Genomic DNA, 27,090 nt, shown 5'->3' with positions numbered 1-27,090 from the left:
TGGCCCATCCAGCCCATAGAATTCCTCACTTCACAATTGTGTAAACAGGCCCTCAATCTATAAGTGCGTCAGTGAGTGAACACTGGAAGCTGGCAAAGTTTCAGGAAAGGGACTAAGAACTTCCTTCTCGATATTTTGTGAATGTAGGAGGCTAACTGAAGCCAGGTGGAGAAGTTGGGTAAAGCAAACTGTCATCTGCCATTTGAAGTGGAGGCCACAGGCAGGCATGAGAATCAGAGTGGCAGTGACAGACCCCCTCTGGTGGCTGGTATGGGACAGCCCACACACAGATATTTCATTTGAGGGAACTTGAAACATTCTTCATCAGTAGCCTGTAGGACTGCATCAGAATCTCAAAGTTTGATTGGCCAGCCAGTCTTCTTCCTCTCACCCTGTCCCTTGTTGCTGTTGCAGCTTTTCCTGCTACTGTGGATGGATGATCCACGTGCCTGATGTGCATGTGCATCTCAAGGCATGTCTAAAAATAGCTACTGTGTGGTATAGTTCCCATGGTACTGTCATGTTGGATTCATGTTGGTTTTTTGTGCACAAAAAAGGAAATGCACGACATGGTTCTGGATTACTGACAATAACTCTGTGCAGCAAGACAGTGTCACAGTTTTCTTGCTTGAGTGAATTGATTGGTGATGGCCTGACCTACAGACCGATGAAGCAAGTGTCTTAAATATGAGGGGAAAGACCTTGAACTTCCACACTAAGAGCCATTGACAATCCAGGTTCCATGGCATTTGTAGCATTCAGTTTGGAACATAGTTATGTAGGCAAACTGATGAATTCTTTCTAAGTAGGCAGGATTTAAAAAAAGAAAAAAGACCACAGCTGCCCTTATATACCCTCTACTTCTGTTATGCGCAGGGCCTCTGGACCCTTTTTCTCAGAATGACAATTTCATTTTATTTTCTGGTGGAGTTTTTTTAACAGTAGCAGAGACTAACTTTAAACCTGTTCCCTAAAACCTTGAACTTTTTCAGTTTATCAAAACTTGAAAGCCAAGAGAGCAAGGCACCTTATTCACTTCTCAGCATAACCATCTTGCAGCATTTATTTATTTAGTTCAGCCTATTTTAGTCATCTTGGCTCAGTGCTTTATGTTTACTTGAACAAGGAACTTACTTAAGCTTTTGGCTGGGACCCTGAAGTGAAGGGAAAGAATAAAAGATTATTCAGCTGCTACGAAGAAGGGAGTTTTGCTGGAATTCTGCAAGAAGTTAGAGCTCACACGAGCGAGCAGAAGCGCTAGGCTTTAACTTATGGAACAAGAGGATAGTTATATGTCACCGATGTTCTCTGTTGTAGAGAATGTGAGAAGGTCAGAAAAAGCTTTCCTTGGGTGTCGCCTGTGTCTTATCAGTTCATTGACTCGATTTTGCTTATAAATGAGACTTCCAGAACTATTTTATACCATTCCCTCTTGAGAGTTAAACTAAACTTTGTGTTCCATGCTTCTCAATTGTTACATTTATACAGTCAACCAAACATTCATTTGTTGCCTGCTTATTGATAGCAGAATTAGACTGGAATCTGGCAATGCCCAGATTTTCTGTTCTTCGTTATGTTCGTATACCTGTCTTGTAATACAGTATTCATGTAGTGGTTGAATATAGCTTCCTGTTGTCCTCCTTTCTTAGGCTTTAAAGACAGGGAACCAACCTTATGTCCATGATCCTTAGGACAGCATGAAGTGTTTCGAGGCTGAGATTTCGAGACTTCAAGATTGAGAAGTCAGATGGAAAAAAATGGGCCTATCAGTGGGTTTTAGTCATGATAACTAAAATAACCCTCAGGTTCAGGAGTGATATTTTGTTGAATAATGGTTGCTAAGGGGTTGCAAGGGCTGTTGCCCACATGCCCTGCTTATGGGCTTGCCGTAAGCACTAGTTTAATGAGGGTGGGAAAGAGAATGCTGCACTTGATGACTCCGTGGTCTGGTCCTGCAGGGCTCTTCTTAAGTAAGTGGGTTTGAGTTATTATACCCCCAATTTTCCCTACTATATGAAAGAACTTGGTGGAGTACAACACTACAGTCCCAGCCCTCCACATAATTTGTTCCTTTAAAAGCAGTTTGCATGAGATTCAGGTTGCTCACTTCAGGATTCAGCCTCCTCTTTCTTGCATCAAAATTGCTTTGACTTACAGGAGAAAAATACTGGAATTAACTATTCATGATTAGTGAGAAATTTTGCTACTGTGCTAGGATAGTCTTGTGCAAGTTGGTATAAACAAAAATCAGTTAAAGATTACTTGCTTTCAGCTGGAGCAGAAAAAATTGGAAGCCTATTAAAAATAGTCTTTTCCTTATAAGGAGCACAGTTCTTGCTTGCGTGCCGTCATGATAGCAGTCGTAGGAACTGTGCAGCACTATAGATTTTCCATTTTACTTATTTTAACAAACAGGAACACTGTTTGTAAGAAAGAGCATTTCTAGAACTCTTTTAGAAAACTTACCCTTTCTAATTTGTGGTAATAATATAGGTGGCTTGTTAAATGAAAACCACATCAGTTTTAAATTACTGTTGTGCTTCAGATTGCTGGGTGACTTGCGTACAATTCCAAAAAATACATAGTAATGACTAACTCTTGCTTTAGTGTGTAATTCTTGAGGTTTCTGTTAGTAAACAAGGATGTGAAACTGCAGGAAATTGGTAAAAAGATGAATAAAAATTAGTACAAATGTTACAGAGCAATTATTTCTTACTCTTCTGTATTCTGGTATTCTGTTACAACATTATCTTACTTGGAATGGCATGTACTATCATTATCTTTATTAAATTAAGACTACAGTCCTAAACACTCTTACAAGGAAGTAAATGACATTGAACTCAACCTGATTTACATTTGACTAACTATGCATAGGAATATACTGTGCAATTTCTAATAATTTTTTGCATAGGTTTTGTTTAATATGACCGTGTAGGTATAAGGCATGATAGAATGACCTATTAAATTGTTTTTTCAAGTGGTACGTGAAGTGCATACATATACCTAAGTAAATTAAGCTTACATGGGCAAGATTTAATGCAGCATTTTAAATCTTGTAATAGATGTGTTGCTCTACAAAGTTCCAAAGACAATCCACTGTCTAAGTTTTGACAGTTACGGAGAACTCTCCAACAGCAGCTTGCTTCTCACTAGTTGTAGCAATTGCTGCACTCCCCCCACCCACTGTGTGTTATTTTTTAGCCTTAATTTTATTGTAATCCATAACTTAGTTGATTTTCTGTGTAATAATATTGATCTACCCCTGCTTACTGGATAAGAGGCACTTTTTCAAGTGGGTGCTTCTCTTTTTAGCAGGGGGAGAGTAACTGGCCCGCCTCTCCCCAGCAGTGTCTTTCTAGTGGCTGTCTGCTGATGTTTTTTTACATCTTTTAGAATGTGAGCCTTTTTGGGACAGGGAGCCGTGAGTTATTTGATTTTTCTCTGTAAACCGCTTTGTGAACTTCTGTTGAAAAGCGGTATATAAATACTGTCAATAATAATTAATAATCTACAGCAGTTTTTAATATTCAAAATGTCTTGTTCAGCACTGTCAACTGGGTGGAGGCAGTTTTCATCTTTTTCTAAATAGAAACTGTAGTTGGGAAGCAGAGAAACTGAATCTGTATGATAGAGGAGTGATCTTAATCTTCTTGATATCCAGGTCACTGTCCGCTTGCCCAGCAGTAAACACCAGGTCCAGTGTGTGCCCTGCTGCATGTGCTGGGGCTGGAATTACCTGAGACAGGCCCACAGTTTCCATGTTGGCCATGAAATCCTGTGTTGCACCTACAATAGAGCCCCGGTGTGGATATTGAAGTCCCCCACCACAACCAGGGGCAGCCAACACCATGCCAGAGATCTGGTGCTCCCAGTAATGAGCCATGGCCTGTGCAAGCCCTACCGCATCTGTCGACCCATCATCCTCTCAGGGGCGGCAACAACTCTCTCCCCCACCTTTCCTCCCTTCACTGAAAACGCATCCTCCCTCTGGCAAGGCCAAACTCGTCACCGAGATAACCCAACTTAGAGAAAGCCCCCCAGCTCTCCACACACAGAGAAGATCCACATGGCAAAACAAACCCTCACCACCTGCCTATCTCAGGAGGAGCAGAAAGAGGCCCTGAATGTCCCTCTACCGCCTCTCATGAGAACAGCACCCCTAAACTCTCCCTCTCACAAGGGTTTCTGATGGTTCAAAGGAGGAGCATTTGCCATTGTTGCTCTCCAAAGGGGTGACCTCCTTTTCAGATGAACTACCGCACAGGCCTCTGGAAAATGACAGTCCAAGGGAGCAAAGTTTCAACCAGGCTTGGGCAGGTTCTTTCACTCTGCTGCTGTCTTTCCTTCAGTAATTATTTGAGGGTACTGGCAGGGCTCTCTGCTGATGTTCCAGTGCTGGGGGTGACCTGTCCTGTCTGGCTCAGCAGCAGGCTGGACTGGACCAAATACCCCACCCCAGAAGATTATTGTCCGGGGCAGCTTTCGGCTAGGCCAGAACCTTATATTCTGATGAGAGGCACACGTCTGCCTCCATCTTCTGTGTTCATGTCTATAAAACTCCAAAATGCAAAGCAAGCATAATTTGAAATTATTTTATAATGCGTTGATAGCTGTTATATCTTAAGTACACTGCATATTCATATATATCTGTTATTATGCTGATTATGGTGCTATCTTCATACCGATACATAAGAACATAAGAACAGCCCCACTGGATCAGGCCATAGGCCCATCTAGTCCAGCTTCCTGTATCTCACAGCGGCCCACCAAATGCCCCAGGGAGCACACCAGATAACAAGAGACCTCATCCTGGTGCCCTCCCCTACATCTGGCATTCTGACTTAACCCACTCCTAAAATCAGGAGGTTGCGCATACACATCATGGCTTGTACCCCATAATGGATTTTTCCTCCAGAAACTTGTCCAATCCCCTTTTAAAGGCGTCTAGGCTAGACGCCAGCACCACATCCTGTGGCAAGGAGTTCCACAGACCGACCACGCGCTGAGTAAAGAAATATTTTCTTTTGTCTGTCCTAACCCGCCCAACACTCAATTTGAGTGGATGTCCCCTGGTTCTGGTATTATGTGAGAGTGTAAAGAGCATCTCCCTATCCACTCTGTCCATCCCCTGCATAATTTTGTATGTCTCAATCATGTCCCCCCTCAAGCGTCTCTTTTCTAGGCTGAAGAGGCCCAAACGCCGTAGCCTTTCCTCATAAGGAAGGTGCCCCAGCCCCGTAATCATCTTAGTTGCTCTCTTTTGCACCTTTTCCAATTCCTCTATGTCTTTTTTGAGATGTGGCGACCAGAACTGGACACAATACTCCAGGTGTGGCCTTACCATCGATTTGTACAACGGCATTATAATACTAGCCGTTTTGTTCTCAATACCCTTCCTAATGATCCCAAGCATAGAATTGGCCTTCTTTACTGCCGCCGCACATTGGGTCGACACTTTCATCGACCTGTCCACCACCACCCCAAGATCTCTCTCCTGATCTGTCACAGGCAGCTCAGAACCCATCAGCCTATATCTAAAGTTTTGATTTTTTGCCCCAGTGTGCATGACTTTACACTTACTGACATTGAAGCGCATCTGCCATTTTGCTGCCCATTCTGCCAGTCTGGAGAGATCCTTCTGGAGCTCCTCACAATCACTTCTGGTCTTTACCACTCGGAAAAGTTTGGTGTCGTCTGCAAACTTAGCCACTTCACTGCTCAACCCTGTCTCCAGGTCATTTATGAAGAGGTTGAAAAGCACCGGTCCCAGGACAGATCCTTGGGGCACACCGCTTTTCACCTCTCTCCATTGTGAAAATTGCCCATTGACAGCCACTCTCTGCTTCCTGGCCTCCAACCAGTTCTCAATCCAGGAGAGGACCTGTCCTCTAATTCCCTGACTGTGGAGTTTTTTCAGTAGCCTTTGGTGAGGGACCGTGTCAAACGCCTTCTGAAAGTCCAGATATATAATGTCCACGGGTTCTCCCACATCCACATGCCTGTTGACCTTTTCAAAGAATTCTATAAGGTTGGTGAGGCAAGACTTACCCTTACAGAAGCCATGCTGACTCTCCCTCAGCAAGGCCTGTTCGTCTGTGTGTTTTGAGATCCTATCTTTGATGAGGCATTCCACCATCTTACCCGGTATGGATGTTAGGCTGACCTAACACAGCATTCCCATCTCTGTGATGGTGATGGGTGATTCCATTTCTGAGGTGATCCAGTAGCCTCCGTCTTTTTGGTGTGCCTGCTTTTAAGTAGGAGACCTCCGGGATCAACAAGGGAAGATACAGAAAGAAGTACAGAGATGTTGATTTGAAAGCTATCTTTGAAAGATGCTGATTTGGAAGCATGTATGAGCTATTGCGCATACAGTGGACTCTCGGTATCTGTGGGGGATCTGTTCCAAGTCCCCCCCATACCAAATTCCACAAGTAATGAAATATGTGCCGGGGGGGGGGGCTCGTGCAGCTGCATCCAGCCCTCCAGAGGTCGCCCGTAGCCTCCACACAAGGCCTCCTAGACACAACCAAAGGCCTTCTGAGGTTCGGGTAAGCCTCTGAACACCTCCAGGCGTGGCTGGAAGTTGTTGTTGTGAATTGGAAGTGCTGGAGGTGTTCTGCAGGTGCCCTCCAGCTGTGGGTTTGGCATCTGCTGATAAGGAGGGCCCAATGTACTTTTTGTAACAGTTTTTTTTCACTATGACTCACAAGCCTGTTTCTTTCCCCACTTTCCAATTCACTTGCGATTTTTTTTAAATTGACTAATGTGTTCTAACTAAATCTGGTTCTTTTGAGGAGAGAGAGCGAGAGCTTGTTAAACTTCTGAGTTTGGCAATTGGCTAGATATTCAGTAATGGGTGTATTTACTTCTGGTATACTTACTTTCAAACACGTAATTTGTTACCTATTTTTACTCCATTTCTGCAAGTAATTGTGATGTAATTTGATATGTTTCCTCCTTGTTAGATTTCACACTTTCATTTTTTCTCTTTCAGATTTATCACGCAACAGGCTTTCAGAACTGCCTGCGGAAGCTTGTCTCTTTGTTTCCCTAGAGAGCCTTAACTTGTACCAGAACTGTATTCGCTATATTCCAGAAGCTATCCTGAACTTGCAATCATTGACGTTTCTAAATATCAGGTAACCACGAGTCTTATGCAACTCTTGACTCGTCAGATTGAAATATGCTACACCAAGCCAGAGATGATGTATGTACTCTATAGATAGGTCTCTGTTGGATGAGCAAATGGTACTTTACATTGCTAGTGCTCAGTGTTCTTTTCGTAGGCTTAACTTGAATAAAAACATTGGCTGTGATTCAAAGAGTTCTGTGAGCACACCAAGACTCCGGATTTCCTGTTCTGACAGCAGCTACTAATGCTGTATTGAAGGCCATTCCAGAGGGGCTTCTGGCATCTTTTTTTTTGAGGGGGTGTGACATGATGGGAGGCAGGGGAGTGTAGGAATCGGGGTCTTCCTCTTTAAGATAACTTGCATAGTGGTATTGAAAGTTTTCTTAGAATGATGCACAATTGAGCTGCAGTGAATGTAAAAATAAGTCACAGAGTTTGCTTTGGCACCATCCCTTGGCCAGTTCAGTTTGCCTCGCTTCCTTTGGCCTTTTTTACAATGAGTTTAAAAAAAAATATAGGATGTGAGTCAGAGGATAACTTCCTATTGTTGTTCATTTAAAAATATTATATTTTGCCAGCTGATACTGTACAATCTCTGCTGTTTGATGTTGCATTGAACCAGTGGCATAGCTAGAGGGGATACAAAACACTAAGTATTGCCTCAATTTAGCGTGCAAGCTGCTCCTTCCCTTTGGAGGCAAATGCCTCTGTTTTGCTCCCCTGCCTGAAATTACTCTAAAGGGGAGGAGCTACTTGCACACTGCGGTGAGGCTCCCTGCAAAACTTAGTGGTTTGCTCCCCTCTAGCTACGCCGCTGCAGTGAAAATCTTAAGTTTCATGCGCTTTAAAAATTTGACCATGTATTTTATTTTTCTTGAATAGTCTTTCCAAAGTAGGGTTATTCTAATATTTAGCCCTCAGAGAATACAAGACACAGCTTTTTCTACCAATTCTATTTTAATCCAGAAGGTCAGGCTGGGGGAAGGAATTGCCATACTGGTAGTGCTGCGCTGTCCCCAGACAGGCATGGTTCTCAAATCTGGTGTTGGCACTAGAAGTTGGTGTCGTAGACCAGGGGTGCTCACACTTTTTTGGCTCGAGAGCTACTTTGAAACCCAGCAAGGCCCGGAGATCTACCAGAGTTTTTTTTACAATGTTCGCGCCATCATAACATATAACATTTATGTGTACAATGTATGTTGGTGTACCTTGAGCCCCACTGAGTATAACAGGACTTACTCCTGAGTAGACATGCCTAGGATTAGGCTGTGAGGCTGCAATCCTAGCCACACTTACCTGGGAGTAAGCCCCATTGAGTACAGTGGGCCTTACTCCCGGCGTTTCCTCCCAGTGGCACCTGAAGGGGGGGTCGGCACTCCGCGATCTACTCATTTTGCCTCGCGATCTACTGGTAGATCGCGATCCAGCTGTTGAGCACCCCTGTCGTAGACAAAGGGGTGTTTGGGAGCTTGCGGTTCTTGGTTTTCTAACCCTAAAGCCCTCAAGGCCCCTTGCCCAGTAGTACTGAAACCACCCTGTATGTGTCAGTGCCTCAGTCCAGAGACACTGAGACCCTCTAGGCTTAATAATATCCCTTGCAGGCGCTGAGGCTCTTTTTAATCAAAGCCTCAGTCCTCAAGTTAGTGGACCTCAGTGGGTACTTGGTAGCTTGCTGAACGGCTAGGCAGAATTCTGAACCTTTGTTCCCAACAGACAATGAAGCAACTTAGTAAAAGGTATTTTAGTTTATTAAGTACATAAGGTTACACACTCTACAATAAGGCAGCAAATGCTAGAGGCATAAACATCTAGGAAACATATCAGCAATAAAATAATAAAGCTAGCTGGCTATCTCTATTAATAGCTGTCTCTCACCTGGGTCAGTTACTCTTGTAGATCTCTTAGCTCCAGGGCTACCTATGGGGCCAGGTGCCCATGATGGACAATGGAGCCCACATGCTTGCAGGATGTTGCACCCAAAACTCTGTCCAAGAAGGAACCCCTCACACCCCCTGGGCACTCATTATTGTACATCTTATGCTAATAGTACTGAGGTGACTTCATACTTATTAGATTGTCCAATCAGAACCCTTGAGGAACAGAACCTTCTTGAAGTTGGCCTGGTTGCTAACCGCTCATAGTTCTTACCCCTCCCAACTGGAGATCCACAGCTGCACTCAATCACCCTTAAGAACATAAGAACAGCCCCACTGGATCAGGCCATTCTTGATAAGGTGCCTCTCTGTCTGCTAAGGTGCTAAACTTTCCAATTGGTTGTAATTCTTGTTATCTGTCCTTCCTGGCCAGCAAAGGAGAGACAACAAATCCTTTTGTTTATTTACTCACATTCCTGCAGCTGGGAACTGCTAGCAACTTCTCAGTTACACTGTCTTAGTTTGATTCAGGCTTCTTATGCCAACTTAGGCCTAACATGTACTTATTCATGTCAGTTGACACTAGAACACCTGTGGGTTCTTTGGTACTCTTAAAGTTGCTGTCTATCCCTGAACCTTAGCAATCATCTAGAACTGTAGTGCTTCTCAGAGACCAAGTAGCAAATCCTAGAGAACTTGGGTAAGAATGAAACGGGATTAATTTGCTGTAAGCTTCCTGAATACTCTACTATCTTAGCATTCAAACACCATTGAAAGTGTTCCCCAGGTAATGCCATTATACAGAGTAACAGCACAGGCTAGCAGTTCCGATGTTTCTCCTTTGTTAATCTACTCCCAACAACTGTAAGAGATGGATAATTGCAATCAATGATGTTGTAGTATTGAACATCACAATTGCTATCAGCACATCCCCATCTGTAGCAGTTCCTCAAAGGGACATCTCCTCCCCAGCCCTACCAATGATCTCAGGTTTCCTTCATGGGTCTTGAGTAGGAATTAAGCTTAATCTGGCTGTAATGAGTAGCAGATTCTGCATAGTGTCCTTTCATTGCCAATTGAGAGACTGGAAACAGTGTGTAGAAAATAAGAGCATCTCACTTTCTAGCAAATGTGCCACACTGGAACTGTAGTTCCTGTATTTTTGTATTATTTTATGTGTTTATACCCCACTCTTTAAATCATGTTCCCTGGTGATTTACAGCACAAATATAGTGAACCCCTGCTTTATGATGATAGTCTGTTCTGGAAACACCACTGTATTGTAAAAATATTGTAATGTGAACATGGGAACACATTGTTTTTGGTAATTTGTTCCAAGATCTCAGAAGTTGATGATTTGCCACAGAACTAAGCTATTTCCTGCTCTAAAAGTTGATTTAAAATGTGGCTACTGCACTCTTTAGAGGCCATGGTTATCAGTTTATACAATGTTGTAATAATAAAACACAAATGACAAGGTTGTATCCTGCCCTCCACACACACAGTCACAATATTAAAAATGCTGCCGTTGGCTAACATGCAACCAAAAGGTTGCACTCACATAGCTGATTGGCTAACCTATCACCCATGAGGTCTTGTTGGCAGCAGTTGTGACCTTATCGTAAAATGAATAACTTATTGTATAGTGAACCTTGTTTTACTACAGAGAGTCCATTGTAAAGTGATTTGAGAGGTCCACTGTGACACAATATACGTATATTGGCTTTCTCTTGCTACATGTGAGCTTAATAGTTTTCTCTCCTGTTCTGATGACTTTGTTTATACTTTTTCTCCTCTACCTGAAAAGTCGAAATCAGCTCTCAACATTGCCTGTTCACTTGTGCAGCCTCCCCTTGAAGGTTTTAATAGCAAGCAATAATAAACTGGTCTCATTACCTGAAGAAATTGGACAACTTAGACACCTGATGGAACTTGTAAGTTTATAAATATTTTACAACTTCAAATGTTTAATTTCCTAAATCAGTCAATCCTGTGATTTTTAATTTTATAGGTTGAGGCATCTGCTTTTTGTGCACTTTGATTAATGTTGGACAGAAGTCCTTTAGCCTATAGCAATAGTTCTTACACATTTAGCACCAGGACCCACTTTTTAGAATGAGAATCTGTTCAGGACCCACCGGAAGTGATGTCATGACTGGAAGTGACATCATCAAGCAGGAAAATTTTTACAATTCTTGGCTGCAAGCCTACCCACACTTACCCAGGAGTAAGTTCCATATACTGTCGTTAAAATAATATATATAGAAATTTGTTAAAAGTACAGGTCTGTAACTTTCCACAAATGCAGTCACATATCAGGGTAGCATCGTTGTTGGCAACCTTCAGTGTCAAAAAGACTATGGTATCGTTGTTGGCAACCATCAGTCTCGAAAGACTATGGTATCGCGCTCTGAATGGTGGTTCTGGAACAGCGTTTAGTGTGGCTGAAAAGGTAGCATCAAGGGTAGCATCAAGTCTAATATATTAGACTTGATACTACCCTTGGGTAGTTTCAAGGTAGCACCTGGGTACCCCAGGGTAGCATCAAGTCTAATATATTAAAAATAAAATATTTAAATGAATGGGGACCCACCTGAAATTGACTCATGACCCACCTAGTGGGTCCCGACCCATAGTTTGAGGAACACTGGCCTACAGCATATCCTAGTGTATCCAGGATGGCTACAAATTGGACTGTATTTTCAATAATCTGGATAAAAACAATCCGATGAATCTTGGTTCCCACCATTAGTTTGATACAGTTGAAAGTTATCAATATCTTAAATTGTCTCCAAACCCATCTTTTAACATGATAGCAGTGACTACAAAGGGAGCATGCTGGATGTTAATGTGTTTTTGTTTTAAGCTCAACATGCTCAACATGCTTCTTTCTCCAGCTCTCCTTGAAATGAGTGAGATTGCTGCCAAATTCTTGTGGCTTTGGTTTAGTTTTATGGCAAGTTGCAAAAGTGTTGGATTTGTTTAAACAGTGAGATGTGGACACTCAGAAGAGAGCCACAAATGAATTTTGAGTGCATATTCCTTATCCTTTTGGTGAAATCTTTGGACTGATATAGGTTGTAGTGATATTCTTCACTGACTACTTGTAACCTTTATCATCAGTTGTTATCATGGGAAAATTAGGTTGACTGTCAGAGCTGAATACCAGAGGACACATCTCATACAGACACAACAGAAAATCCTCCAAATGATGGCTACTGCCTTGGTCATTTTGTTATTGGGGAGTATTTTGGGGGGCATTTTGATTTAGTGCCCAATCTTTCCAGTGCCGATGCAGCTGTGTGAACAGGCTCCATTAGCCTTTTAAGAAGGGCATTGGCTGGTTGGGGCAGGGCAATCATGGGGGCCTGCTCAACATAAGGGAATGTTTGTTTCTTTATCTCATGGCTGCACTGTGGCTGCATCAACGCCGGAAAGTTGGGTGGGATTGGGCCTTTCAGCTGGCCACGTCTGTACCATTTTCACTAATTCCTTTCTGTATCTTTCTTCACACTTCTATACCTTTCTTCACACTTTCCTTACCCAGTGTGTAATTAGTCTGTGGAACTCTTTGCCACAGGAAGTAGTGATGGCATCTTGCCTAGATGCCTTTAAGAGGGGATTGGACAAATTTCTGGAGGAAAAGTTCATTACGGGTTACAAGTCATAGTAGGTAAGTGCAAACTCTTGGTTTTAGAGACAGGCTGCCTCTGATTGCCAGGTGCAGGGGAGGGCACCATGATGAAAGTTGTGTCTGTTGTCTGGAGTGCTCCCTGAAGCATTTGGTGGACCACTGTGAGATATAGGAAGCTGGACTAGATGGGCCTTTGGCCTGATCCAGCGGGGCTCTTCTTATGTTCTTATGTAACCATTGACAGATGAAGGAATTGCATCTTCTGAAACCACTGAGAAAAGCTGCCTGGCATCTCTTCTGGTGTTCAAATACATAAAGCTTTGGCAGAATGTATACAGTACCTTCTGTTTTCCCCAAGCTTTATGTTGGAAGAGGAACTCGATGATTGTCATTTCATTTATTTGATATGTTTTATTTGCATCATCTTTGATTTTTGTATGATTGCTTTGTGTTTGGGCTCAAGTGCCATAAGCTTTGAAGCTTTCTATTTTAAAAATGTACCTTCAGTACAGAACTCTTTCTGAGCTATACAACTGTTTGCTTCCAAAGTATCACAGCAGTAAATGATTAGCACTTGGAATAACTTATCTTTTGCTGTTTTTAATATGCACATATTACTTATGTAATTAACAGTTTGTTTGGGAGAGCAGGATGTTTATGATCCAGGATAACATGACCCGCCTTACTTTTCAAGCATTGCTGCTACCTATCTTGGAAACTGAATTTTATTTCACCTCTTCTAATGTGTCAATATTGTGTTCATTTTATATATAAAACACAGCTTCTAGTCGCAACGTAAATTCATTCACTGTAGAAGTTCATAAATTTTTAGCCAGGGATGTGCAGTAGGTGGGGAAGTAAGTGAGGCTAGCCTCCCCACTGGAATCCTTTGAAAAACAGTACCGCCGTGTGAGGTACACAAGCACCCACAATCCACTGCACTGCACAACCCCACCCACTGTGTGTCCCTGTATTTAGCAAGAGCTGAGATTTATTTAAGGGCTGGTTTACATAGCCCCTCTTACATACCTGAATAATAACATTTTTTTAAAGCTGATCTTGTGGTGTTGTGGTTATTTGAAAACTTTGGATTGCTGAACAAGGCATGTTGGTGATGTTTGATCAAACACTTTGTCACATAGCCAACTTTAGTAAAAACTGGTAAGCAGACTTACAGGTCTTTCTATGTTGACTGAAAACAGCATCATAGAATTTCAGGCTAAGGCTTTCTCATCCCTACTTCCTGTGATCTTTAGTGGGGAATGCTGAGAACTGAACCAGAACATTATACAGGTCCATCCTTATATTTGCAGGGGATCCATTCCAGGTTTCCCTTCGGATGCAAAAAGCCACACTAACTCAAATGTGGCTAAAAAAAAATCCTGTCCTCTTGAAAATGTTTGAAGAAGGGGGAGGGAGGAAAGGCTTCTGCAATGAATTCTTGGGTGACACAGGGCCGAGGAAAAGGAGGGGGGCCTTGGCACAACCCAGAAATTGCTTTTTGAAGTGCCATTGACAGTCCCCCAGTCCTTGCCAGTGCTAAGGTAAATGGAACTTTTTTTGCTTCCCCACCTTTCTTCAAACTTTTTAAAGGGACTGGATTTGTAAGAAGCTCAACATGGATGACTGTGGCACCAAAATCCAACGATGAAAAGGAATTACTGTACATGCAAAACTATGGTGTCTACCAATTGGCTCTGGCCACTCTCCAAACAGGAATGAACCTGCCTACTTGCAAGAGGAATAAGGCTAATGGCTTCACATTGGCAAGGCTATGCCGGGCTATGAGCTGCTGTGTTTCATTTGATGGTATACAACAACAAAAGTTGGAATTTTTTAAACCCAACTGCTCATGCCACAAACTTGTTTTACAGGATGTAAGCTGTAATGAAATACAGACAATTCCATCACAGATTGGGAGTTTAGATTCTCTACGGGACCTGAACCTTAGAAGGAATCACTTGGTGCATTTACCTGAAGGTAAGAACTGCAGATGTGAAGATGTGCTAATGCCTCTGGACACTCTCTGAAATCAGCTAGTTGTTTCATGTGAACAGCTTTTCTTTTACATTTAGTTAATTGTGATTTCATTCATGTTTACTTCTGCAGAGCTTGCAGAACTGCCTTTGATTCGGTTAGATTTCTCCTGTAATAAAATAACAACAATCCCAGTTTGTTACCGGAACCTCAGGCATTTACAGACAATCACACTAGACAACAACCCACTGCAGTCACCCCCTGCACAGGTAAGGTGTAAACAAATACCAAATCCTCTTTCCTAAATATGTCAAATGTTCAAGAGAGGATGGAGCAGCCTTGCTCAACCAAACAACTGCCAGGATAAAACTGTGTTACAATTTTTCAAAAGGAGTAGCTATTATAGAGCCTTGGAAAACAGCAGTCATGACCTTCTCCTCGCTGTTTATGCTTCTCGCCCTTGTGATGAAGATGGTTAAAGCAGGTTCTGGCTTGCTGACCGCCAGTGATATGCAGACTTGTATGGAGAATGTACACTCCTTAAGGAACCATATGTTTCTCTTCCCCCACCCCCTGAACTCTCATTTCATGTTGCTAAACTGATAAAGGCAGGAGTGGAACCATTTGTCCTGTAACCCCAGTTTTATAAAAATTGTTCCCAGAGCTTGATGCTGCCAGTCATCTGAAAAATCAAAATGTCATTGCTCATTTGTTTGCCTGCGCTTTGCTTTCTGTGTTTATGGTATTACATTTTTTTGTCGCAACAGTGCTTAGTTAATCTTTTTGTGCAAGAAGTGAGTTGAAAGTATTGGATATTTGAGTACATTGTTTTATTATGTTTATGTGTTTCACTTCTTTGCACTTCCTCTAAAGATATCAGGGTAGTTCATGTGTAGCTCTTGGGCAAGACAATAATCCTTTGGTTCAGTACTTTGTAAATCACAACAGATAGTAATTGTTCCCACATCGTGTTCAGATTTTTGTAATGGTTTTTTTCTTGTGTCAGATATGCATAAAAGGAAAAGTCCACATATTTAAGTATCTGAATATGGAAGCATGCAAAGTAGCGCCAGAACTTCCAGATTACGAGAGGCGCCCAATGGGGTTTGGCTCTTGGTAAGTGTGCCTGGATTTCAAATTCACTGTATTTTAAAGGAGTTTTATAAATATATTTTTAGTTCTTTGTTTTTGGTGTTAAGACCTTCTTTTGTGCTTAATAAATCCTGCCAAGTTTTATAAACCTTGTTTTGTGTGTTTAACCTTTTGCACAGGATTTTAAAGCTTTTCTGGTCTAGCCACAGGTGTAAATGCTGAACTTTGATCCATTCATCAAACACCGTTGTTCTTGGCAGGGCCTCCTTTTGGCTTAGCCCAGTAACATACATCACTGGGCAGTCAACCGAATCATGAGTTGCTAAATTAAGATGACAAGCGCTTAGAGTGCTGTTTCTATTTACCTTGCCTCACTTGGCGCTGTATAATAACAGAATGCAGCACTCCTTCTAAAGACGGAATATATGTGCAGTGATCTTGCAAAGTGCTGCTAAATGACAGTTGAAGAGGTGGCACTGAAGTTGGTGCAGAACAAGTTGGAGAAACTTAAATAAGGCAAACTAGTGTGGTTGTGCTAGGAACTGAATGAAAAGAGGAACTTGCATAATAGGTCAGAGAACTCTTTGTCTGGTTTGCTATCTCACATCAGAAAACACACTTAACTGTGCAGTCAACAGAGGCATTTTCTGACAGTCCACTTGGCTTTTCAGAATCCCAGAGCTTTGTACTAGAATTCTTGTTTGTGTGTGAAATAAATATGACTGGGATGTACTATACATAAGTGTTGTCATTAAGGTTTCAGGGGTGGTTTCCTCACCTAGTTGCTTCTACTCCTTCCTCCCTCTCTCCCTCCCCAATCTGTGTGTTGTTGGCAACCTTCAGTCTCGAAAGACTATGGTATCGCGCTCTGAATGGTGGTTCTGGAAGTATCTGACTACTAAAGACATAGTGACCACCAGGAACAACATAGTACAATAAAATGGGGGGGGGATGGAGAATGTGCAATAGACGTTCATAGCTCCATGGAGGGAAGGAATGCTTGCAGTCTTGGCAGGAGAACCAGCCTGAACTTGGTGTGTGTAAGTGTTGCAATAACATCTGTAATGCTTCCTTTCTCTGCTTGCACAGACTTTCCAGTCAAGTCAGATAAAGCACCAGCAGCCAACCCTGCTGCCTAATAGTTTAATCAGCTGTGAGAGATGATGAGCGAATGAGCCCTGGCTACTGCAGCTATTTATTTATCCTTGCTTTCTGTGTTAAATTGTTGAGTGTGATTTTTTTGTGAACTATCTTTATACTGTTATGAGCCTCCTTGGGACTATTTAGTGAAGGCAGGGAAACTCGAGAAGCATCAGGCTTGTGGCAAATGTGCTCATAGTGGTCTCTATTTCTGGCTTTGAATGCTAGGTTCTTGAAACCATCAGCTAGCTGGTCTTCCCCCATCCAGTACAGGTTATTGAAGGAGAGCTTCATAAGGGGTACTTGGTCCTTGTCTCAGGCTAGTAGATAGAGGCAAATTATATGACAGCCGTAAGTCTGGAAAGTCAAAGTGGAGGATAGCAGAATGTTTCCAATTTGGACTTGTAAACCTGTCATCCTAGTGGATAAGGACAAAAAAAATCTAATGTGTAATTTCAAAACTGCTTTATTGATTCTTTCCTAACTTTTAACTCTCTTTCAAAGCTGAACAATAATAGACAGAAATCTTTCAATTACGTATAACCACTGGAATATGTGAAAGTATCTGTAAGATTGCTGTAGCTGGGCAGAATCTAGTGTATGCCTGAGAAGAGTTTGGCACTCTTTGTGAAGCTCAGTATTGCTCAGTGAAATCTCAAGCTGTCTATGTGTGCTCTGCTATGTGTGCAGGTGCTCTGTATGGCATCAGTTGGTTGGAGGTGGGACTTGAGTGCTTTTTACATTTCCTTAATTTTTGCTAGTGGCTGCAATTCCATGACCAGCTATGCCTGCACCTTTTAGGAATGTAAGAAGAGCCTTAATGGGTCAGGACCAAGGACTAAGCATAGAATTGGCCTTATTCACAGTCACCGCACACTGGGTTGACTCTTTGCACCCCCCCTTTCCCCTCAGTTATGCCAGTGAGGCATCTGGTGGACCACTGTACAGGAAACTGATACAAGAAACTGGACTAGATGGGCCTTTAACCTTATCCAGCGGGACTCATATGTTCACTGCCATCAGTTTGTACAATGGCATTATAATATTGGCCATTTTGTTCTCAGTTCCTTTTTAAAAATAATCCCAAGCGTGGAATTGGCCTTATTCACAGCCAACGCACACTGAATCGACACTTTATTCGAGCTGTCCACCAGCACCCCAAGATCTCTCTCCTGGTTCCATCACAGAGAACTTAGTATAGCCTATTAGTATAGCCTATAGTGAACTCTTGCTATAATGAATTCATGGGGAAAAGAGGTGTACATTAATGCCAAATATCTGTTAAATCTGCATGTGTTGAGTTCCGTGGATATGTGCATGTGCTGAACATATATGACTAGTTTTTAATAAAGCAGAAAGTGTCCATTGTTTGTGAAGCTTGTTAAATCGGGGTCTGTTAAATTGGTTGTTCACTATATGCTTTATCTTCTCCAGTGGAGGCTCAAGGTATTGAAAGGGAGAAATATTGTAAAAAATACAGCACAAAATAAGTTTCTCAAGGAAACTATATAATTTAGGAGAGTAGCAGCTGTGGGCACATCTGCCTGCATCCTAATGGAATGGGGGAATCGAGATTGGGGTGCTAGGAGTCACCATTAGCTCGCTGAGAGACACGCAGAAGCCTGGGTTTGCTCAGCTTCTAGGCTCTTCTGCTGGACCAGAGACTTAAAGGGATTTTTCAGAACCAATGAGTTCCGCTCAGAAGTTGAGTTGAAAGAACAGAATCAATGAAACAATATAACATGCCCCAGAGGGTGTCTGCAGACTGGGTAACAGAGTGATGCAGTCAGTGGACGTTGATGGAACTAAAACTAATCAGGTTGGACACTTGGTCATTACTGCTTAGGAAGGGAAGCTGTAAGATAGCCTTCGTTGAAGTAAAGTGGAATAGCCCAAAAGGGAAAGGTTTTGTTTCCCCTGGGGGACATTTTTACAGCATTGTTGTAAGAACAAAAGGAAAAAAAAACCACCCAGACCTCCAAATCTGAACTTCCAAGCTGCTGGTTGTACAAAGCTGATAAAATTTGAAAATTAGTAGTTGAGCCCTGTAGTATATTGGCAATCATGACAAATGGTCTTTCTTTTGACCTAGGCCTAAAAATCACTCAGTTCGAAAGGTTGTTTGTTTTTTGGGGTGGGTACATAAGAGAGGTGAAGCATCATCATAGTTGTTGCCAGAAACTTGTTTTTCTCTTGCCAGCATCCCATTTTCCATAGAGAGCAACCCATAGAGTAGTTAGAGGGAAGTTCTTTACCTTCTCGTATAGCACCAGAACCAAGGGACATCAATTAGATTGACTGGCAGGAGAGTTAGAACAGACAAAAGGAAATATTTCTTTATCCAGCATGTAATTAGTCTGTGGAACTCCTTGCCTTAGAATGTTGTGATGGCACCTGGCCTAGATGTTTTTAAAAGGAGATTGAACAGATTTCTGGAGAAAAGTCCATCACAGGTTACAAGCCATGATGACTATATGCAACTTCCAGGTTTTAGAGGTAGCCTGTCTCTGAATACTAGATGCAGGGGAGTGGCAACAGGATGCAGGTATATTGTTGTCTTGAGTGCGTATGCCCTTAGGCATCTGGTGGGCTGCTATGTTCATAGGAAGCTGGACAAGATGGGCCCTTAGCCTGATCCAGCAGGACTCTTCTTATGTTCTTATTGTCTCATTGGCCATGTCATATTCCCTCAAGAAATTAGGGAGGCAAAGAAAATAGCGGCTACAGTGCACTTTACACATGAAATGTGTTCTTAAAAAAAGAAAAGAATGAATCTTGTAGCACCGTAAAGAATAACCAGTTCACAAAAAAAATTGTCTTTGGCTTGGCAGAGTTAATTAGCAGAAGGATTTCTGTATCTGAGAAAGTGGATTGTAGTCCCTGAAAGTTTATGCTGAAATAAATTGGTTGGCTTTTAAAGTGCACTGATTTTGCTACAGCAAAGCCCAGGTGACCTTCGGGAATATTTTACCCAGTGGCATCGCTAGCGGGGTGCAGGGGGTGCTGTTTGCACCGGGTGACACGCACAGGGAGGTGACACCACTGCTGGCCCAAAATTTTTTAGATCCTGTTATTTTTGAATATTATTATTATTGTTATTGAATAATGTTATTATATTATTTGTAATGTTATTTTTGAATATCATATATATCGGTGTTGTGGGTTGGGGCCCACTAGGTGGGTTGTGAGCCAGTTTCAGGTGGGTCCCCATTCATTTCAATATTTCATTTTTAATATATTAGGCTTGATGCTACCATGATATGTGACTGCATTTGGGGAAATGTTATAGACCTGACCTTTTAAGAGGCTACTCTGTGTATGCTTTTAACAATGATAGTAAATGGGACTTACTCCTGGGGAAGTGTGGGGAAGTGTGGGTAGTATTGCAGCCTAGGATTGTTCAAAATATTCCTGCTGGATGATGTCAGTTATGGTTATGACATCACTTCCGGTGAGTCCTGCCAAATTCTCATTCTTAAAAGTGGGTCCCGGTGCTGAATGTGTGAGAACCACTGTTGTATATCATTCAATGTGAAATTTCATACAGAATGCAATGAAACAAATTGTGTTGGAATATTTCTCTTCTATCAAAAGATATAGCCAAAAAAACAGTGGGGTGGTGCAATTTTGCATCATCACGCCCACCACCTGGGGCACTGCCCAACCCACTGCATGGGAGGATGTCCATCATGGAGGAGTCATGCTGGCCTCCCACTCTGGGTGATGCAAATCCGAGTGACACTACTGCTCTTACAATAATGATGACGCAACCCAGGGAATATTTATTTAAATTAAATATCCCACTTTTTGGTCTGAATCAACAGTGTGAATGTAGGGCATGAGAGCCTGAGGATGTCCTGTATTTGTGGTGGGTTCAGGCCTTATTCTGTTTATGTGGTGCTTAGAGATTTAGTACTTAGGTTGCAGCTGTAAACATGCTAACTAGGGAGTAAGCTCAGTTGAAGACAGTAGGTCACTGTGTTAACACAGGGATTGCACAGTTAGGATGCTTAACCAAAGTGAGAAGATTTTCCCTGCCAGAAAACTTACAATTTGCACTCTAATAGAGACAGGGCGGAAAAAAATGAGGAGAAAGGGAAGGATCAAAGCAGACCCAAACGAAAGATGATGAAACGGCAGTAATGTGGAAACGAAGTTAAAAGAAGTGAAGTTGGTTTTTGAAAAATGGAAGCAGATAAAGTTTGCTTTAGAGTTGTTCAAGGAGGAAAAGCAGAACAAGTAAGTTTTAAGACGCTTGTGGGCTGAAGAAACAGCAGAGACATAATGAATGATTGAGTGATCAGAATTCCAGAAAGCTGGAGGAGCTGTGAACACTTGTGTGGAAGAGGAATTGGGCTTGAGTTACAAGGAAACGTGGGTGAGTCAAAGAGAGTAGACGGAGCATGACAGGAAGTTAGAAACTAGAGGGGATTTACCAATAAATCAGACAGAAGTAGAGAGAAGTGTGTACAGAACACAAAAAGGATTAGGTAGCCAGTGAAGAGAGCAGTGAAGTACATTTAGATGATAAGCAATTACAGTGATGCAGAGGAGGAGTTAAGGGCTTGGAATATGCAAGTGTGTCAGGATTATAGAATATAATATGTTAGTGCAGCGAATGTACATTGGCAGAGAGCACTGTGTCTCGGATGTACGTGTGAGTTAGCCCTGTTGGGTGAGAGGGAAGAAAAAGAATATTGTCAACACACAGTTGATACCTGAAGTGAAAGAATGCTAAAATCATCAAAATATAGTAGTCTTATTATGAGTGATCATTTTTTGAAATTTTGCTATAACTAGGGATACAAATTCATGCCTCTTACATTCTTACAAGCACCTTTTTTGCTTTTATGGAATTTCCACTTGTAAAGCATTGCCAGGAACTTGTGCTGGAGAAGATATGAGGGATGAAAGGCTGGTTTTTGACTATGAGATGCAGGCAGTTTGCCCAGTCCTAGTGCCCTTGCCTGGGTTTCTGCAGTCTCAGTGTGTGTGCCTGTGCAGTCCCTCCTTCATGCAGTCAGCCCCCCTTCTCTTACCCCCCTCGTAATGGTTCATGCGTGTGAGCACCGCAGCAGATGAGGAAAGAGGGTGGGGCGCTGTTGCAGCAGGAGGAGGGATTTCAAAAGAAGCCTTCCCTATCTCACACGGTGCATGTGTACTCTTTCCTCCCTCACTCCTGCAACCTGGTCCCCTTTCTCCTACCCATTCCCATCTTGGAGTGGTCCATCTGCTTGGCTGCTGTTCATGTGTGCAAGAGTATTCTAATAGGTGAAGAAATAGGGAGGGGCTGCAGTGATAGGAAGCTGAAGAGGAGACCCCCACATTGGTGAACGTGTTCTTAGCAAAGATTATGACTGCCAATTACTATGTGCTTATCCCTCTGCCCAGCCTATACCCCGCCACTCCTACTTCAGAGATACTACTTTCATATTTAAGTATCATTCTGTGTTCTAGTTGGCTTATTTCTTGGATTTTGGTGGTTAATATTGGGTTTGGGAGCCAATTAGAAATTGCAACATGGGATCCTAGGGAGAATCATTTTCATGCTACAGTACAAGGTTTTGTTGTACGAGCCATTTTCATGGAACAGATTAAGCTTGTATAATGAGAGAGAAATTGGTGAAAAAAATGTGGATAGAACCTTAGAGGAGGCACCAGGAGACTGAAAATTTGAGGGAAAGCTATGAATAGGAGTAGAACAAAAGAAGGACATCACTGTGGAAACCTGGGCTCGCTGGATTAAATCTCTAGCAAGAACATTGCCTCATCCCAAGTGATGGACAAAAGAATTGCTGGGCTGAGGCAGAGGTCTCTTGATTGTGTTAAGATGTATCTCTGGGGCTCACAGGGGTTGTTCAGCTGGGTGGGCAATGCTGTCTAGCACTTGGTAATCAGAATAGACAGAATTTAAACCACTGGTTCCATGGACTAAAGGTGTTCTGCAGGACCCTAGAAGGACCCTTTCTTTATTGGTTTCCTTGGGACCCTCTGTATGACTCCATGTTGTCTTGCTTGCCCAAGCAGGCATGTATCTCAGGTAGAGATGGGAAGGAGAGGTTTGGCTGTGCTTTTATGTAACCATCTGTTGCTGAGATCTGCTGTGTTTAAACTGCAGTCCTCTCTGAGCAGAAGTTTACTATTTACGCATAAGAACAAAAGAACAGTCCCGCAGGATCAGGCACTAGGCCTATCTAGTCCAGCTTCCTGTATCTCACAGCGGCCCACCAAATGCCCCAGGGAGCACACCAGATAACAAGAGACCTGCATTCTGGTGCACTCCCTTGCATCTGGCATTCTGACATAGCCCATTTCTAAAATCAGGAGGTTGCACATGCACATCATGACTTGTAACCCACAATGGATTTTTCCTCCAGAAACTTGTCCAATCCAATTTTAAAGGCATCCAGGCCAGATGCCGTCACCACATCCTGCGGCAAGGTGTTTCACAGACCAACCACATGCTGAGTAAAGAAATATTTTCTTTTGTCTGTCCTAACTCTCCCAACACTCAATTTTAGTGGATGTCCCCTGGTTATGGTGTTATGTGAGAGTGTAAAGAGCATCTCTCTATCCACTCTGTCCACCCCCTGCATAATTTTGTATGTCTCAATCATGTCCCCCCTCAGGTGCCTCTTTTCTAGACTGAAGAGGCCCAAACGCCATAGCCTTTCCTCATAAGGAAGGTGCCCCAGCCCCGTAATCATCTTAGTCGCTCTCTTCTGCACCTTTTCCATTTCCACTATGTCTTTTTTGAGATGCGGCGACCAGAACTGGACACAATACTCCAGGTGTGGCCTTACCATAGATTTGTACAATGGCATTATAATATTAGCTGTTTTGTTCTCAATACCTTTTCTAATGATCCCAAGCATAGAATTGGCCTTCTTCACTGCCGCTGCACATTGGGTCAACACTTTCATTGACCTGTCCACCACCACCCCAAGATCTCTCTCCTGATCTGTCACAGATAGCTCAGAACCCATTAGCCTATATGTGAAGTTTTGATTGTTTGCTCCACTGTGCATGACTTCACACTTTGCATACATGATGCCATATAAATAATGTTGATTAAAAATGGTTTCCCAAGCAAGTGACTTTTTGAAATGACAGCCAGGCACAGAGCGACTTGCAATTAGCACTGCCTGGGTGAAGCCGTCCCTTTGCTGAACTTTCCACTTGCCCATTATTGCTGTCTTACTGCAGATCTCCCTGGGGCATTCAGTGCCAGTAGGACAGCTTTATTCATTTCTAAAAGCCCATTTGCAGCAGGTCAAACAAGTCTCATTGTTGCTGTGTGTGGCACTTGTCAGATATGACATCTGGGGTGGCCACAGTGTTGAGCTGTCTGGTTACTGTGCACACTTGGAAGAGAGGGAGTGCTGCATAGGCCCACCACTCTGTGTCCTTTCACTTGGTTCGAAAGAGCATAGCCATAACAAGACTGTCAGCTTAATGCATGAAAAGTGAACTCTGTCTGCTGGAGGTTTATTTGTAAAACCTCTCAGCTCTTTAAAGGATTAATAATGCAGAATTAAATATGATTTGGGCATCTTTTTATATTTGGTGCTTGCACATTCTAGGCCTTTGTAAATAGCTTGAGAAGTTGTGAAATAGCAGTGAGAAGGCAGTGTAGAAATCAGAAATGAACGAACAGTTTTTTGACTGTGCTGTAAAGCACATAACACACACATCACAGTATCCTATATCAATAGCTAGTTTTGCATGACAGTGTTGATACACAGACATACATAGGTATTTGTATATGGCCTTCCTCTGTTTTTTAGACAGCATTCAAGGTAGTTTACGCGGACAGACTAGACCAAACCACCGTTTTTCAATGGGATTTTTACAGTATGTTCTGTGAAGAGTCACAGACCCCTCGGTCACCAGGTGTTGCCTTCACAGTGTGGTTGTCTTTACTGTGGCTTAGATCAGCTAGTCACGGAGCCCACCAGAGGACTGGTGACTCTGGATTTAATTTTGTGCGGTACGCAGGACCTGGTTAGAGATGTAAACGTTACTGAGCCATTGGGGAACAGTGATCATGCTGCGATCCGTTTTGACGTGCACGTTGGGGGAAGAATACCAGGCAAATCTCTAACAAAAACCCTTGACTTCCGACGGGCAGACTTCCCTCAAATGAGGAGGCTGGTTAGAAGGAGGTTGAAAGGGAGGGTAAAAAGAGTCCAGTCTCTCCAGAGTGCATGGAGGCTGCTTAAAACAACAGTAATAGAGGCCCAGCAGAGGTGTATACCGCAAAGAAAGAAGGGTTCCACTAAATCCAGGAGAGTGCCCGCATGGCTAACCAGCCAAGTTAGAGAGGCTGTGAAGGGCAAGGAAGCTTCCTTCCGTAAATGGAAGTCTTGCCCTAATGAAGAGAATAAAAAGGAACATAAACTGTGGCAAAAGAAATGTAAGAAGGTGATAGGGGAGGCCAAGCGAGACTATGAGGAACGCATGGCCAGCAACATTAAGGGGAATAATAAAAGCTTCTTCAAATATGTTAGAAGCAGGAAACCCGCCAGAGAAGCGGTTGGCCCTCTGGATGGTGAGGGAGGGAAAGGGGAGATAAAAGGAGACTTAGAGATGGCAGAGAAATTAAATGAGTTCTTTGCATCTGTCTTCACGGCAGAAGACCTCGGGCAGATACCGCTGCCCGAACGGCCCCTCCTAACCGAGGAGTTAAGTCAGATAGAGGTTAAAAGAGAAGATGTTTCAGACCTGATTGATAAATTAAAGATCAATAAGTCACCGGGCCCTGATGGCATACACCCAAGGGTTATTAAGGAATTGAAGAATGAAGTTGCAGATCTCTTGACTAAGGTATGCAACTTGTCCCTCAAAACGGCCACGGTACCAGAAGATTGGAGGATAGCAAATGTCACACCTATTTTTAAAAAGGGAAAGAGGGGGGACCCGGGAAACTATAGGCCGGTCAGCCTAACATCCATACCGGGTAAGATGGTGGAATGCCTCATCAAAGATAGGATCTCAAAACACATAGACGAACAGGCCTTGCTGAGGGAGAGTCAGCATGGCTTCTGTAAGGGTAAGTCTTGCCTCACGAACCTTATAGAATTCTTTGAAAAGGTCAACAGGCATGTGGATGCTGGAGAACCCGTGGACATTATATATCTGGACTTTCAGAAGGCGTTTGACACGGTCCCTCACCAAAGGCTACTGAAAAAACTCCACAGTCAGGGAATTAGAGGACAGGTCCTCTCGTGGATTGAGAACTGGTTGGAGGCCAGGAAGCAGAGAGTGGGTGTCAATGGGCAATTTTCACAGTGGAGAGAGGTGAAAAGCGGTGTGCCCCAAGGATCTGTCCTGGGACCGGTGCTTTTCAACCTCTTCATAAATGACCTGGAGACAGGGTTGAGCAGTGAAGTGGCTAAGTTTGCAGACGACACCAAACTTTTCCGAGTGGTAAAGACCAGAAGTGATTGTGAGGAGCTCCAGAAGGATCTCTCCAGACTGGCAGAATGGGCAGCAAAATGGCAGATGCGCTTCAATGTCAGTAAGTGTAAAGTCATGCACATTGGGGCAAAAAATCAAAACTTTAGATATAGGCTGATGGGTTCTGAGCTGTCTGTGACAGATCAGGAGAGAGATCTTGGGGTGGTGGTGGACAGGTCGATGAAAGTGTCGACCCAATGTGCGGCGGCAGTGAAGAAGGCCAATTCTATGCTTGGGATCATTAGGAAGGGTATTGAGAACAAAACGGTTAGTATTATAATGCCGTTGTACAAATCGATGGTAAGGCCACATCTGGAGTATTGTGTCCAGTTCTGGTCGCCGCATCTCAAAAAAGACATAGTGGAAATGGAAAAGGTGCAAAAGAGAGCGACTAAGATGATTACGGGGCTGGGGCACCTTCCTTATGAGGAAAGGCTACGGCGTTTGGGCCTCTTCAGCCTAGAAAAGAGACGCTTGAGGGGGGACATGATTGAGACATACAAAATTATGCAGGGGATGGACAGAGTGGATAGGGAGATGCTCTTTACACTCTCACATAATACCAGAACCAGGGGACATCCACTAAAATTGAGTGTTGGGCGGGTTAGGACAGACAAAAGAAAATATTTCTTTACTCAGCGCGTGGTCAGTCTGTGGAACTCCTTGCCACAGGATGTGGTGCTGGCGTCTAGCCTAGACGCCTTTAAAAGGGGATTGGACGAGTTTCTGGAGGAAAAATCCATTATGGGGTACAAGCCATGATGTGTATGCGCAACCTC

At 42.9% G+C, this 27,090-nt stretch overlaps 1 protein-coding gene across 3 annotated transcripts in view; it reads left to right on the top strand.

The window, feature by feature from the left end:
- Positions 1 to 10,860: 10,860 nt before the first annotated feature.
- Positions 10,861 to 27,090, top strand: part of LRCH3 (leucine rich repeats and calponin homology domain containing 3) — a 78,849-nt gene continuing 62,619 nt past the window's right edge. For all 3 annotated transcript variants that reach the window (XM_066622611.1, XM_066622610.1, XM_066622609.1), the window contains exons 1-4: positions 10,861 to 10,943; positions 14,518 to 14,623; positions 14,753 to 14,889; positions 15,627 to 15,736. In XM_066622611.1, the coding sequence (XP_066478708.1) occupies positions 10,935 to 10,943; positions 14,518 to 14,623; positions 14,753 to 14,889; positions 15,627 to 15,736 (362 nt within the window). In that variant the 5' untranslated portion in view covers positions 10,861 to 10,934. The remainder of the gene's footprint in view (positions 10,944 to 14,517; positions 14,624 to 14,752; positions 14,890 to 15,626; positions 15,737 to 27,090) is intronic.

The sequence above is a fragment of the Tiliqua scincoides genome, chromosome 3 (genome assembly GCF_035046505.1).
Source record: "Tiliqua scincoides isolate rTilSci1 chromosome 3, rTilSci1.hap2, whole genome shotgun sequence".
Classification (NCBI taxonomy): Eukaryota; Metazoa; Chordata; class Lepidosauria; order Squamata; family Scincidae; genus Tiliqua; species Tiliqua scincoides.
This window is presented reverse-complemented; position numbering and strand designations above follow the sequence as displayed.